Raw genomic sequence first — 16,144 nt, forward strand, 5'->3', positions numbered from 1 at the left:
TTGTGTGAATTTGGAGTTTTAAAAGGTTAGCTCTGATTCACTGAAGTTACGCAAACAAACTAACCAGTTTGAAGCAGTGGTAGACCACCAACTCCCGTGTTCTGCAAGGTAAAACTGCTGTTTTTGATATCTGGCTTTTTATAGTTGCAGTTTCCCATCAGAAAAGGCTGTCTGACGGCAAAGTACAGTGGTGAAAAAAAAAACGAAATATAGCATGCACTTAAACTGATTTTTTTGGGTGGACCTGTTTAAGTGGCAAATATAAGTTTTGCTGCTGAGTCTGTCCACAGCAGTACATGCTTAGCTTCGGCACTGGTAGTCCTCTATCCTGGGGATTTGTCGATCTCCATACCTCATACAACCCCACTTCAAATAATCCAAACTATCCCTTTAACTATCGCTTCAATACAATGTGTATGACACATTGTATTGAAAATCATTTCATTTGGCCTTTAATAGAATACCTGCACGATCCTCCAAGGATTCATCATTATGCTGATTCCTGATACACTTCAACAAACTCTGGAGCACTGCTGTGGTTGTATGGCTCTCTGCTTCTCTGATCACTTTTTTAATACATACATCTTTAGGATGTATGCCACTTCTCAAGCAGTTTGGCAGCAGTTTCTGGTACAAAGAGGAAGCTGAAATCTTGATGTATCTGCAGCAACAGAGAAATTAAATAATATTTTTGTTTAAATTTACATTTCTGCATTTCGGATAATCACAAGCTAAGCTTATAGCTATGAATTATGGTTGCTGAAAAGAATGCCAATAATTACCAGCCCTTTAGTGTCCAGCAGTCTTAGAAACACTGAGAGCACAGTGTTTGATTCATCAGGACTGTGGATGAGGCATTTTCTGCAGGGTGATTTCCCTGTCACTGGTGTGGTTCATGAGGGACATAACCTCTTTACAATGCTCTTCATCTAACTGACTACCAATCTGAGGCAGCTCTTTCTCCCATCTTGGATCACATCTTCCTGCTGTCTGCATTTTCGGTTCCTTGGGGACAAGTTTTGCCGCCATGCCAGTAATCACCCAGCCAATTTGGCTGTTGTAAAAAGGACTTACCAAGGACTGAGACAAAACTTAGACTTCTTAACCAGCAATAGCAGGAAGCTGCTTGTAACAATTTGTTCATTGTATAAATATTTGGAACAGTTTTAGGTTGATTCTGAAACAGACATCCCCTGTAATCACAGAAATTAATAGCATTAGAGTCTGCACTGATGCCATTTTTGTTACCACCCCCCTCACAGAGTGGCCACACAAAGTGGCTATGGTTGCTACAAAAGGGCAGAGCTATGTACCTAGCTAAAACTAACTCTAATTCCACCACTGAATCCTACCTTCATGAAGGCTGTTTAAACTGTTTTAGCCTAGTTTCTAACTTTCTGATCATTTTGGTTGTTGCAGTTTGTGGTGCTGTTTGTATTGTGTTATATTGAGAGCCACAACAAACATTTGACCCACCCCATTTTTATCAGTCAGGGTATACTAATTAGAAACTCCTCAGTATAGCAATTATAGTTCAACAGCAGCACAAACTCAAGCATCCAAAATGACCATAAAGTTGAATAAAGACCTCTCTAAAACATCTTAAAGACAACTTAAAATTATCAACATCATTATTAATGATTGCTCATCATTGCAAAAATACATTTTAAAATGATATAATTGAGATAAATATGCAACCTACATATCCTTCCCTGGAGAGGTCATCTTTTAATGCAAGGAACAAGGTTCCCAATGCATATTTCTGTTTAGTGATTTGCAGAGGAATTCTCCTGCAAAGAAAAAAGGGAAAATGTTCTTTCCTTACATGCACAAGTACCTGTGCTTTATAGGGCTTAACGATTATAACATTACTTCATTAAAATGAGTCATCTAGCCCAGAGTTGAGATCATTGCTATCATTTCTCCATTTTCTCCAATCTCATTCAAGTAACAACTGATGTCCTTTCACAATTGGACATTACTAATGGCAAACTATCAGTAATTTGGCCCCAAACCATTCACTTATGCATGTATGTGAATTGATTTAAAAAGGGGGAAAAATAACAAAAGAAGTTAAATAGCTTGTTAATGTGGAACAATAAGTCTTCTGAAGGTAAAAACTTTGGGAATGTATTGTGGGTTTGAGTAGTTTTTTTTAGTGATGGTGAAATGAAGCCTTACAAATGAGCAAAGGTTTCAACACAGTTGTATCAAAAAAGCTTTTCAAATCAGAGCCCAATGAGGACATCTGCTGGTCAAAGTGAGGAAAAGCGCTGTGTTGCAAAAGGTTTGACAACGATCGACCAACACATGAATTTCCTTAAAGCAAAAATTAATTAATTGATAGATTAATACATAAATTAATTAATGAATAAATTAATTGATAATTAAATAAACATGTTCCACCTCATACAATTTTGGACAATTTTCCTTTTGTAAACAAATAAAATTCATGATTTGCGGAAGCAAAAAGAAGGGGTGAGAGAAGGGAAAAAAAATGGGAGGGATCTGTCTTCAAAGGCGGGCAGTTTACCAGTTAAGCCACCTGAACACCTGCACCTTGTGAAAATGCAGACATATTTGTAGTTGGTTTAACAGATCAACAATGTCCTGTGGGGCAGCAAACTTATAGAGGCTATAGAATTACTGGTGCTTGGGGAGAGGGTCAAAGTGTTCCTACATCTCAGGACATTCGCAGCAGTTTCCATGACAGATCTCCAAACTGTAACTCTTAATACACTACAATACAGCAATCCACAATATACCTCAATAACCCATGTTGCCATTTTAAACTGCACCGAGTTTTGCACAGTTTTGAACTTTTGAATCAGATTTCGTATCAGTCACGTGGGTGTGTGTGCAACAAAGCTTCGGCCATCATTTGTCACGTGATTTTGATGGAAAGAATCCTTGATACAAAGTTTCACTGAAATTAGATTCTTTTTTTGACACACGCTTCAGAGCTTCACAGTTAAAGTCACTTGTTTTTTTAATATTTCCTGTTATATGTGTGACTATGAGGAGAAATTGTGTTCATTCTAATTCATGGTTGTTAAAATTCAATAAACATGTTATGCATTACCAGCGTTATAAATAGGCCAGAGTGTCATTATTTCCCAGTAGGTGTCAGTATCGCTATGTGAGCAGTGTATATACAGGGAGTGAGTCAGACGATGAGAATCCCTTGTACAAGATGGAAGCAGATAACACTGTGTAATGAGTATGAACATAAAGTGATATTCTTGCACTTTGCAGGTAACCTGGGATGTTAATGAGGTATCCTGGGATAAGACAATGTTTATAGTGTACTTCTGTGACACTGTGATCAGTTGTGTTTGGTGTTCATTAGCAGCTAATGTTAAATTCATGACTGCTATAGCCATAGTCAGAGTGCAGGGTGGTAGCCTTGACAATGAGCCCTTAGATGAGGGAGTCCCCATCACAAATTAACTGTTTATGTGACTCTTTATGAAGAAATATGGTGTTATGTTGAACAAGAGTTATATGTAAATGTATGTATGTAAAAAATGAGACATATTAAAGAGTTTGAGAGGTGGTCTAAATATTTATTTTTGCACATTTATAGTATTTTGTTACTGTTTAGTGTGAGCAAGTCAGACAATGAGAATCTGTGTGTACATGATAGAAGCAGATAACACTGTGTAGTGATCGTGAACATAAAGTGACATTCTTGCACATTGCAGAAAATCTTCATTAAATGTGTAGCACCAGGTTGAGCCTGTGTGACATCATTCTGTGCACTGCTACATTAACTGCCTAACCTGGGTATCATAAACCTACCCTTCTGTCTCAACTATGTGTGCTGCCTTCTTCTGTCACACAGTGTCCCAGTTCCTTCATATGCTTCCAGCAAAGTTGTCCCTCCTGGTTTTGTCTGCAGGATCTGCTTTATCAGCTAAACAGATTGTAATATTTGACACTGCAATATAGTGTTGTTATAATCTATACTTCTAACAAGGCCAAACAGTCCGGCTTGGTCCCAGAGATATTAGCAGTTTTAATTTAAATCTAGACAAAAAACTAATTTCACACATCATCATGATCACCAGGATGTTAATGAGGTCAAGCCAAATAATTTGAAAGGAAAAATCCAGATTTTTTTGAATGCAATGTGTAGCTTTCGACATGTTTTTCCCCTCTTACTGTTAAATTACCGAATGGCAATTAACAAAAAAAAAACAAAAAACAAAAACAAAGGTGACAACAATAAAAATCTGATGATAAACTTACATCTCTGGCTGATGAACTCTGCAATGCCTCTTCATCACCTCTCATTTGCATGGGTGGTCTTGATGTTTCACTGTCACTGTGACTAATGGAGAGGAAACTAGTGGATGGAGGTGATGAGTGAGACGTGCCTGAATCCAAGAACAAAAGATTATAAACAATTTGCTTCATTTGCAGCATAATACTTAATGCTCAATATGCTATGCTTAAAATTTTAAGTAAGATAATTAATTAAATGCAACAGATGCATCTGAAATTAGCATTATTCCTAATGCAATGTAAAAACAAGCAATTTTTTAAATTTACCATTGTCCTTACTGTATTTGATAACAAAGCAAATCCCTTCCATTGTGCACACATTGCTTCATCCACCTCAGTGCCAGAATCATCTTCCACAGTAATCTTGTTCACAGGGATGGAGAACTTCACCCTCACTAAGTGATGAGTCTAAAAGACAAGATAACATTTACCATGTTATCTTGTCTTTTATCTTGTCTGTTTAAATTATAAGATAGAATGGCCTTCACTCAGTCTCACTTACTGATTATTCATATACCCATTGGGGACATTTACCTTCAGAAATAAATTCAAAATCGGCAGCTTGTATTTTTATATATTTCTTGCGATTTTGACGCTGCACCTTAATTATCATTTTGCCATCTACATCATGAACCTGTAGAGAAAGAGAGGGATAACAGGAATTTTTTTAGATATCCCATCAATGCTAATTTAAATGATAAAAACTTGTGTTTTAATAGCTTATATAACAATCAATAAACTTTCACTACACTCAAATGCTCTCTAGTGGACCAAAATATTTTTTATACTTTTTCGAAGTGAAGCTGGTGGGTATCCAGATGTTTTTCTATTATTGTTATTCTGCTAATGTTGGCAGAAAGGATAAAAATTTTGCCCAACTTAACTCAGCTAAGGGCTGAGAGTTTGAATGGGGACCCTCGAGATCGTGTTGATTGCTACAAATTAACAGATAACATCAAATTAAATAAAAAATTTGGAGGAGGTGCAGTTTATTGCTAATAATAAATGTTACATTGGTGTGGTTATATCTTAAACACTATAACAAGGGCGATCTGTTATAAGTTCATGTTAATTCACCAGCATACAGTTTATTCCACCATATACCACCACCTTATTAACGGTAATGTTAAGTGCATGATTTTGTTGACAAAAACCCGTGTTACATGGCCTTATCAGGTGAAACTCCATTTGAAGAAAACAACTATCTGCTTGACCCAAACAGCTTAAAACTATTTTAAAAAAGAGTTAAGAGGGGGCGGCCCGATGGCAGAGTGATTAGGGCAGAGGAGGAGAGCAGGAGAGTGCCGGTTCGACTCCCGACTGGCCCGACTCTTTCCTGTGTGTCATTCCCACTCTCTCTGCCCCTTTCCTGTCACTCTCTACTGTCCTGTCAATAAAGGCAAAAAATGCCCCCCAAAAAAATCTTAAAAAAAGAATTACGATAGCTTAACATTTGCCCATAGTCTCTTGAAATGGACTAAAATGAACGCTAACTGTTGGCACATCTGCTTAATGTTACAAGCAAAACTGCGGTGGTAATGATGGTAACTCATTAGAAATGCAATAAAGTTTCATCATGTCTCCAAATTAGTAAAAATAGCAATGACACGATGACCATTAGTTATGTTATACTCACCAGACTCTTCCTCTCATGCTTGAAGTGAGTGGAAGAAATGGCTGCCATCAATTTTCTCCACAAGTCATCTGCCCAAATTCCCAGATGCTGAAAGTGATATTACACCTACAATATTATGTTTTCTGACCAGTACAGAGCAGATTCTATCAGAATCAGCACCAGAACCTCAACACTTCACTCTAAACTTGCCTAACACTAGATTTTATAACTCTAGTGAATTTGCTGTTAAATTACAAATTAAGTTGTATTATGTTATTAATATGGTTTGGAAAAATTTACTTTGAATACACTTTCATTTTATTTTTGGCGCTTTTACTAATTATGTACTTTGGAGACATAAAACATGCACTGTTAATATGCTTCAACACAGGTACAAATGTACTTGTTGAAACTTGTAACACACTTTGTGTGCTTAAAGTATAATTTGAGTATAGAAAAATATACTAATTTTTCACTTGGGTAAGCTTTGCCTCACATGTGAAAAGGACACTTAAGTATTATATTAAGATGCAGTATGTTTAGGGTTGTCAAAAACAATAACAGAAGGGACTGCTGAAATTTGAAATCTGTATCAAGGGGTATAGGCAGATCGCTGCCCCATATGCCCATCTAAGTTACATCGATATTGAATTTAATTGTATGTACCTGTTGTAACTTGTCCTATTATTAGATTTATTGACTTTTATTATGCATGTTATATGTTGAGTAATTTTAAGCCCTCCTGCCTTAGTGCTGGAATCGTAAGAGCCAATTAAGTACATATCGTATTTTTGATAAAGTGTGCTGTTACGGCATGTTATTTAAATTTTAACTTTATTAAAATCTGTACAATAGTCAATGTACTGTATATGTTAAATAGTTCACTGTGCTAAAGCTATGCTTCTTTTCTATTGTTGTTGTAAAAGGTACTGTTGGTTGTAGTTTACAACAGGTGATTACGCCATGAAGGAGTTTGGTATTTGGATAAGGCAGCTCTAAGAAGACACCGAGAAGTCAGCAAAGATTGGAACAATAGAAGTTTTGACTATGTAAAATATAACAGATTTAGCGCTATGAAGTCGGTAATGGACCTGGCTGTGGTGTAAAATTGATTCACCAGATGTGATGCTGGTTTACGGAAATAAACCCTGGTCCAGGTTTTCGTGCCTGAGTGTGAGTAAATTGGGTTTTCACAATAAGGTTGGACTATTTCAATGAAATGCGAGTAAAAACAACAGACTCTGCTGACTAAGTGGCCTAGGATCTTGAAGATTGTAAAAATTATTTTACAAAGGGCTACTCCAGAAATTACCTACCACCTTATTTATCATCAATCCTGTTTTTAATACATATTCTCTGGACTGGCTGACTTTATATGTTCCTACAGTAAATACCAATCTTGGTAGGCCAGCCTTCAGATATCACGCCTCATTTGACTTGAGTAATTTACAGAGCAGACTGAAACATACTGATACAATAGGCCAATTCAAAAATTTGGTTAGAGGTTTTACTGACCTGGGGTCTAACAGTTTTACATAATTGCTTATCTAACTAGTCTTGTTTCAATTCTTTTTAACTACTGCTAATGACCTTATAAGCATATATATTTGTTATCTACCTGGTATTGTATTTGAAAGCATATTTAAATGCATCTAAATATACACTAAATATACATGTTTATTTAAATCACTGAAATTTTGTATCACTGCTATTAAAGCAGCAGTCAGCAGGCTTGCGAAAATCCAGGACTTAGGCAGAAATTTGAACAGACACAAGTTTCAGGTCCCTCCCCCACTTTCCGGTGAGCTCCAAAACTGTCTCCCGACTACAGAGAAGGTAGTGCACACCAGACAGTGTGCATGCATTTTAGCTCAGGTGCATGAGCATAGTGTCCACAGCAACCAGAGACGGCAGGAAGTATGAAACACAAGAAGTAAGAACTAGACTATTCTACTCTCAGATAACGTTAGATATTGACTTTATACTTTAGGTAAGACTCAGCGATTCTGTTTATTTAGCAATAGTCAACTTTGTGATAAAAGTAAGGTTGCGATGTTTCTGAAAGTACAGCTTGTTTACATAACCTAGGTTACCGATAAGTAACAATTGGCATTCACTGCAGCGTTTTACTCACTGGCACTTTGATAAATGTGAAATTTTTACCCGTTGATGTGGATAGAGTTTTGAGACTGAGGCACAGGCCTCCTAGGAAGAGTACATCCCCTCAGCTGCTTCTACACGCAGACCGACGGGCCAGAGTCGTGTAGTAGGCATATCTGGCAGCGTGCATGAGGGGGGTGGGGGGTAAACCATGGATGTATTATAAGACCTGGATGACGGATCTGAAAATGGCGCCCATTCAGTTCAATACGAGTTGCTCGCCTGGCACATATGCCGAAAAAGTTTCTGGCTTCCGGGTTACTTCTGCGTTATGCGGCCCATAGAGACTGCGCAGTAGTGTCACTCCCATCATCCCTTTGGGCAATGAGAACGAGCGAAAAACGTTCTCGATCTGGCGCTGCGCGTTCACGAGTGCTCTGCTAGCAGACTTGATGTTTAATAGACGAATACAGGACCGGCCCAGGGCTTTAAACCATGGATTTAAAACGGCAACAACATTCAGTTTGAAGCTTTAGAGCCTAAAGTCACATTGGAATCAACATTTTAAAAAATCATAACCAGACAAAAATATTACGATTAAATTGTCTTTTAGGCATTTTTAAGATATTGATGCTGCATGTGACAGATAACTACAACTCATCAGATAAAGTTATCACGTTTACTTTCTATCATTGAGAAGCATATTTATACGGCATGCCTTCTTTAAAAAAACTGTGCAGTGCTGTAGTTAAGCTTTATGTCCCGTCATTGCTCTTTCTATTTTTCACTGTTCTGTTTCACAGATATTTGATTTGAAAATGAAAAATATATCAAAATTATTTTTTATAAAGATTTAATGTAAATGATGAATGCCACTGAACATTTAGCTACTGTATACTGAGCACACACTGAGGACGTGGGGAGTTAGAGAGACGATGATGAGGACGTCCAGGACGGTTCTTCCCCTCAGGGACAGAGAGGGGGAGCAGGCTGCAGCACCTCAGGCCACCGCTGCTGACCCAGAGGATGCTGCATCCAGGCCGGAGTCAGTTATCATTTGAACCTGCTGACACACTGAAGGTCATTAATCTATAAAATAATTAGGCGGTTGTTGTGAGCTGATGACAGGCTGGATCACATAGAAGCTCACTGACTTAAATTAAAATACCTGAAGAAAACTGTTACGGAGGAAGTTGTGAAAAATCATATCGGCGTCTTAGTGAATCCAGTTATGCGGTGAATATATCGATTAAAAAACAATTACATTCCTGAAAAAAAGTGTAAGAAGTGACGAATAAATAAGACAAAAAAATCACAAAATCAATTAACCTTGATGTGTGTACAAGAAAACTCGCCTTTGTGCCATTTATTCACTTTTCATACTAACTTGTTCTCATCCTGACGACGCTAGCAGTAACCTAGCAACCATGCTCGTTCCTGAGACACAGCACGACCGCGGAAAGAGTGCACGTACAACGTGGTGACGTCACTCAGAGAAAAAATACTTTTCTGGGCTTTTTCTGAGCTTTGAAAAACTTTTACAAAGATTAAAACCCAATGGCTTAAAAATGTAGAATAGAAAGATTGATATTGCGCTGTGTGCACAGCTGGAGGTGTCCTTTTAAAAGTTTTACAGGCCTCTCTTTTACTATTGTGGTCTATGGGAAAAATGCTTTTTGGGCCGCAGGGGGATTTTTCGCTGCAATACCATGAGTGGCCACTGGAAAAAATTGGCTGCAAGGCTGAGTGGCGGCGCCGTATCCAGGTCTTATAATACATCCATGGGGTAAACCTGTCTGCAGCGTGTGCACGAGCTGTGATTGACAGTCAGCCAACACTCCCCCTGTGTCTGATTGGTGTTATTGAACCAGGAGTAAGAAGGGGGGCGTGGCATAATCGAGGCGTGACGTAGAGATCCAGTTACACCCCAAACCCGCAGTAGGCCAAATTGCAGTCATGCTGCTCCCAGTCACGGAACGCCCCCTCACACAAATATGCTGTGGCTGAGGAGAAGGAGCCTGAAGGTCGGTGGTCCAATCCTTGGCTCCCCTGATCCTCGTCTCGAATCGGGAGCGTAGGTCTTTTACTTTAATTGATCTTATATATCATAGTTATTGTTATCATAGTACTAATACTATACTTATAGTACACGTTTGTGTATGTGGATCATTAATGATAAGAAAATAAATAAACAAATAAAAACTCACAAGAACTGATTAGTTTATTTTCAGCCTTCAGTTATATTTAATGTACACACCAGGCAGAAGATGGTGGGGAACTTGCACTATATACAGACTCTCCCAGCTGGTCTGAGAGCATCTGGGAATCTAGGAAGAACTTATCTGGGCTGCTCTGGTTGCCCTTTTCCCACCATGGATCTAATCAGGTTGAGGGAGTAGAAAAAGGAAGGATGGATCTTATTATCGATCTTAATTATGGCAATATAAACTATTTCCTTCATTGATCACAATGATATTGTTTTGAGTCATAGCATTAGCACAAAAAATTTAATCAAAATTAAATTCTCAATTTGTTCTTGTTTCCACAAGCTAGAGCTAGCAAGAGATCCAGGAAAGTAAAGAATTCAAATATATAACGAACATGAAAAAGCACAAGTGCAGAAGATTTCTGCAATTAATATTACATATTAATGTATTAATTACAACTAATTAATATTACGACTAATTAATATTACGCATGTAATGCTGTCTCAAAGTTCTAGAAACATTTTTTAATTTCTGTCTTCATGAGTACAAATTAGGGCATACTGTTATTCATGTTTCCACAACAGTAACTTTAAAGTAAAGCTTTATATGGAAACAGTTAACTATCTCAGGTTGTCAAAACATAGTGTGTAGGCACTAATGAACGGAACAGCCAGGAGGCATTAATGGATATATTTACTGATGATATAATATTTTCTGGCACATACAGTTTTATTTCATTCCTCATTAAAAAAAAAAAAAAAAAAAAAAAAGTTACCAAAAAACATGTGGTCCATTTAATTCCCTATTAATATTTTACATTCTTATCCATCTATTATATTACCCCATAGTATATTTGTATTTATATCGATGTATCATAGTATATTCATTTTTCTACCCATCCATTATATATATATGTTTCAAAATATTGTATTTATATCCATCCATCCACAGTCTCGTAATGAAGGCTGGGGACTCCAGTGCTGACTTCATCATTTAGGATTTGTTCTGCAGATCTTTCTTTCTGAGGCTGAGGTTTCTTCTAAAAACAGAGAAAATGAAATGTGAAAGTAACAATCATACTAACCGACATAACGTTATCAAGCCACAGTTACTCAGTCATATTCACACACCCGCTGTCAACAATCAATCACTCATTCAATCATACTTTATTTGTATAGCACTTTTCATACAATGAAATTTAGCACAAAGTGCTTTACATCGATGATGAACAATAAAACAGCAAAGAACCCCCAAATCCCACCCCCCAAGCCCTACACAATGGGTTAATAAAGACTGGAAGCGGACAAATCGAGGAATAATAATGAGGAAACACTAGAGGTCAGATTAAAATGTTAAATTCATCTTAAAATAAATAAAACACAGAAGAAAAATTGAGGAAATAAATGAGATAAAACTCTGTTAACTAGGCTACCGTTAGCTTCGGTCACATACGTTGCTACAGAAAATAATTTCAATCCTGAACGTAAAAACCGTGTGCTAAATAACGTTTACTATTTGTACATTGTCATATGTTGTTCGTCTCACTCACACACACAAATCATGCAAGGAGGTTAGATTACCTGTTGCTTTTGAGCCTTTCCGCTTAATCTGTTTTGTCTTCTTAACGTTATTTCGCAGGTTGTCTTTTCTAATGAACTTTGACCCAAAACAGTATGTGATGTAGCAGTCCTCCATTGGCTGATTGTCCGTTTGGGGGTGTAATTGGATTTCTACATCACGCCCCGATTACGGCACGCCCCCTGGGGGGTGTGACTGGATTGTCACGTCACACCCCGATCACGCCACGCCCCCTGGTCTGCAGGCTGTAGCTGGACCCTGTTGTGTGCCGGGAGCAGTGGATTTTTGCAAATCACATAACAAGCTGTAGGTAGAGCCAGACGAGCCGGATATTTTCAAAATTACCTGCTTCATGTAATACTATCAGAATATAGTGACAGATTCAGCAAATAACACAAAAAATGGTTGCCTACTTAAGCTTTAATATTTCTTTTTGTTATTTATTTTTATTCTGATACTCTCGCTTGTAAATGAGATCTCAGTCTCAATGTGACTTCCTGCTAAATAGACCTCCATTTATTTAGAATTCAACCTATGAAAACAAAAGACGCTCACTTAATGAGAAACCCTGCTGGTACAGGTATTGACTATGAACCACAAGGTCCATGGACCAAATACAGCTGAGACTGTAGTTAAATGTTATTCTCCACTTCCCTCTTCTCTGACTTCCTGTTTGTGTGTACCTTACCCTTTTCCAATCTCACTATCACATACTGATCACCAACACAATAGTGCATAATGGTTAGGTTTAACAGGTAATTAGTAAGTCCTACATCAAAGTCAATATGTGTCAGTAACATCATTGTATGTCGACCTCAGCCAATGGTTGTCAGTGTTCTGAGCCCTGAGTGGTCTAAGACTAATATCCTGTGACTGCAAGGTCACTGCTTCGAATCTAGTTTTGAACCTTGGTGTGTCTGTCGTCCTGTTCCTCTCCACTGTCTATGTGAATGCTGTTCACATACATGTTGCCATTTGTTAGTGGTTGTTTCCTGTAAATAAGTCAAAACAATATACTTGGACCTGCTATATTTGTTTGGCACTATGTCCCACTAAAGCACATTATCAAGTTAAAGTTGATGAGGTCCTCAAAACAAGTATTGCATTAGCATGTGTCTTTCAATAGGGATCGGATTCACTTGGTGCATACTCCTAAATCCATTTTTGTTGAACCAAATTACCTCCCACCAGTTGATCCAGAGAGCCCCACAGTTTATTTTAGCTTGGTGGGTTAATCCAATCATGTACATAGCCACTTTTAGCTTGCTTTTGGCTCTAAACAGACCTTTCTCAATAATGTCCAGTGAACTACATTTACCATAGTGAAGTTTTAGATGCTTCTCAAAGATGATCACAAGAAACAGAATTAGTTTTGAATGTTAAAGCAATGGTTCTTATACTTTCACAAATGTTTACTTAAGAGGTCATCAGCAAGCAAGAAAAAGCATGTTCAAGTTTGTCATTTTTAAAATGACAGTATCTCTTATATTTTTTCAATTGTATGACTGTATTTTATGATTGTTGGTGATAATGATATGGAACAGGTCCATGTTACATTCTAACCTCTGGATGTTGGTTGAACAGCTGGCCCACAAAGGAGGATCCACTCCGAGTGGTGGCCAGAATGAGGATGTGGGTTCTCTTGCTGGCATTATAGGAGGGGAGGGAGAGGGAGGCTGGGGGTGAGGTGTGGGAGAAGACCTCATTGCGTCCTCGGGCTGAGCCCTCGGGTGTCTCCTGTCCCAAACATGTCAGATCTTTGAGACTGCAGTTGACAGTGTGGCTCATGGGTGCCAGGCCCACAGAGCAGAGCAGTCTTAAGGGCTTGGTGGAGAAAGTGCGGATGGCCGTGTACTGGATGGCTATGGAGGCTAATGCTAGCAGCACCATGGATTTCCACGAACACTGCATGGTGGCTCAACAGATGGATCAGGGAGCCACAGCACTGTCTGCCAGACAATGGGACAAAGACAGAAAGACATGTGGGGGACAGGAAACAAAGATGTTAAAGGCCTGTGGATATTCTCATTTGTCCAGGTCATAGTATCTCAAAGGAGTTTTAAATCGAAAGCAACTGGACTTGGTTATTTGTCTAGGAAGACGTTTCACCTCTCATCCAAGAGGCTTCATCAGTTCCTTCTCGCACCTGACCAGGCTGGGACTGCTCCAACTATCTGGTGTGGAGACCCAGGTATTTAACCTCAGGGAGGGGCTTTCACAAGGCTGATGATGTCATTGGTTCCCTTTGTGCTCCATGTGCCAACGACAGTCGTTAGAGTGTCCCTGAGGTTAAATACTTTCGATTTAAAACTCCTTTGAGAAAGATGTTAAAGTTATAATATGTAACTTTTACACATTAAAATGTCTAAAAATGATTAGACCAATGTTATACATTATTCCAAATTTTTCTAGTGACTTTCCAGAAATTTGTTATCTTAATCATGGTAACGACCCATTTCATTTGGTCACATGTCACTCACCTCATATCTCCTTCAGCATTGTGGTTGAGTGTTTGACACATAGCGATTTGTTACTAGCATTCTTAATATGGTGGCAATTCTCAGAAATGTGCCTGTTCAGACCTGCATTAACTTCAGTGATCCAATCACAAGTGGTCAGCTCTAAATACGTCTGTTTACATGTGGATTTAAAATGCTTCTCCACATGAGTCTCAGAGACCACTTGAGATTGGATCTCACTTTCCAGCTTAACAGGCAAAATAACAGGTATGAGTTGGTTTTAGTCAATCAGACAGACAGGCCCATTGTTAATGTGCTTGTGTGTATGTATTTGTGTGTGTGTGTGTGTGTGTATGCGTGTGTGTGTGTTTGTGTGTGAGAGAGAGAGTGAGAGAGAGGGGGAGCAAGACAGAAAGTATGGAGGGGTTGAGCAAATCATTGCTCTGTGCACAGCTCTGTAATGAAATAAGGTTTTATCAATTAGAAATTGTGAAATATGCTTGGTTCATTATGAAACTGAGTTGGGACTAATCAGGCTGTTGCAGAAGATGTCAGTAGAGTAGGTGGTCCTTTAAATGTGACCCAGGATGCATTTACGTTCAAACTGCTGAAACAATATGGCCACATGTGGCCCAGACCAACTCCAAATGTGGTCTGAGTATTGGGATCTTAATTCTGTCCTCAATGTGTCTTGGGTGCGTTCACCCAAGAGCTGTCCACTTGTGATTGGATCCCCTGAGATAAATGTTTATGCCAGGCCTGAACAGAGCTTCAGTACTTTACTCTGTAGTTAGAAGTAAACTGATTTTTGGACACTTTTGAATCATCATCATTTTCATCTTCACTACCAGGTATACTGTTTTTACACTAATGACTTAAGTATTTCTAAAATTCTGGCAACAAAAGACATATGGGCACTACTTTTTTATTGTGCATTAATATTGTACTTTCCATAAACAAAGTACTCTTGTAGGTACTGTTGACATATTGTATTTCACTCATTATTTGATTTACTGTGATATTACATTTCGCTTCATATATTTTACCTGTAAGTATAGTTTTTCAGAATCAACTCTAAAATCCTGTTTCAGGGACAGTCTTGAAAGTCCTAGGTACAGTAGCAGTATAAGTTATATAACATCCCCCCCCCCCCCAACAAAAAAAAAAAGAAAAAGAAAAAAAAACCTTGTCAGTGTGACTGGGCCTATGGCATATTAATCAAATGGGTGAATTTAAATAAATTCTATCTATCTATCTATCTATCTATCTATCTATCTATCTATCTATCTATCTATCTATCTATCGATATGTATGTATGTATGTCTGTCTGTGCAGTGACAAATAGATATTAGCACAATGCAGGAGCTAACCCAGTCTGTCATCATGTCACTGTATCCTAGAGACTTCCGTTCGCTGTAACATTGTCTTTCCTCTCATTGCCGCTGATTAATCGTTATTCTGGCTCTCCTCCAGTCTGCTGTCGGCCGTCATTCCCTCAACATCCCCCATACCCGCTTTTCAGACACCGCAGACACGCAATGCTTCACCGGTGTGTGTAGTTACCTCTTCTCTGTGTTGTCGCCGTCAGCAGGACGCGGCTGGCCGGCTTCGGCGGAGACATGTTGATGCTACTGTGTACCTCCACCGCAAGGGCGAACACCAACCTGCGCCTGTCTGTGGTCCACACGGGGAGGATGAGGACAGGACGCTGCGGATGGGGAGACGATCCTGATCCAGATAAAGCCTCAACAAATAAACGAGTGTTTTAGAAAACGACCAGCAGTCACATTCACATCAAGAGGCTGCTGGACAAGTACATGACACGTGAATGGTACAGGTCTCTTTAACGCTCTATCGATCTCTACCAACGCCACCTCTCTCTCTCCCTCTCTTTTCGC

At 38.6% G+C, this 16,144-nt stretch overlaps 1 protein-coding gene and 1 long non-coding RNA gene across 2 annotated transcripts in view; both read right to left on the bottom strand.

The window, feature by feature from the left end:
* The window catches only part of LOC139627652 (carbohydrate sulfotransferase 1-like), a 42,683-nt gene extending 26,568 nt beyond the window's left edge, over positions 1-16,115 (bottom strand). Inside the window, exons 1-2 of the mRNA XM_071488640.1 lie at positions 15,810-16,115; positions 13,351-13,736 (exon numbers count right to left, since the gene is read on the bottom strand). Of these exons, the coding sequence (XP_071344741.1) occupies positions 13,351-13,698 (348 nt within the window). The 5' untranslated portion in view covers positions 13,699-13,736; positions 15,810-16,115. The remainder of the gene's footprint in view (positions 1-13,350; positions 13,737-15,809) is intronic.
* Positions 4,889-13,336, bottom strand: LOC139627681 (uncharacterized). Its single transcript, XR_011692609.1, has 3 exons — positions 11,790-13,336; positions 5,924-11,248; positions 4,889-4,921 (listed from the first exon to the last, which is right to left on the bottom strand). It is a non-coding gene; the product is annotated as an uncharacterized lncRNA (long non-coding RNA).
* Positions 16,116-16,144: the final 29 nt, after the last annotated feature.

Source organism: Trachinotus anak, unplaced genomic scaffold (assembly GCF_046630095.1).
Source record: "Trachinotus anak isolate AG129_WGS33_773 ecotype Australia unplaced genomic scaffold, CSIRO_AGI_Tana_v1 ptg000002l, whole genome shotgun sequence".
Lineage (NCBI taxonomy): Eukaryota > Metazoa > Chordata > Actinopteri > Carangiformes > Carangidae > Trachinotus > Trachinotus anak.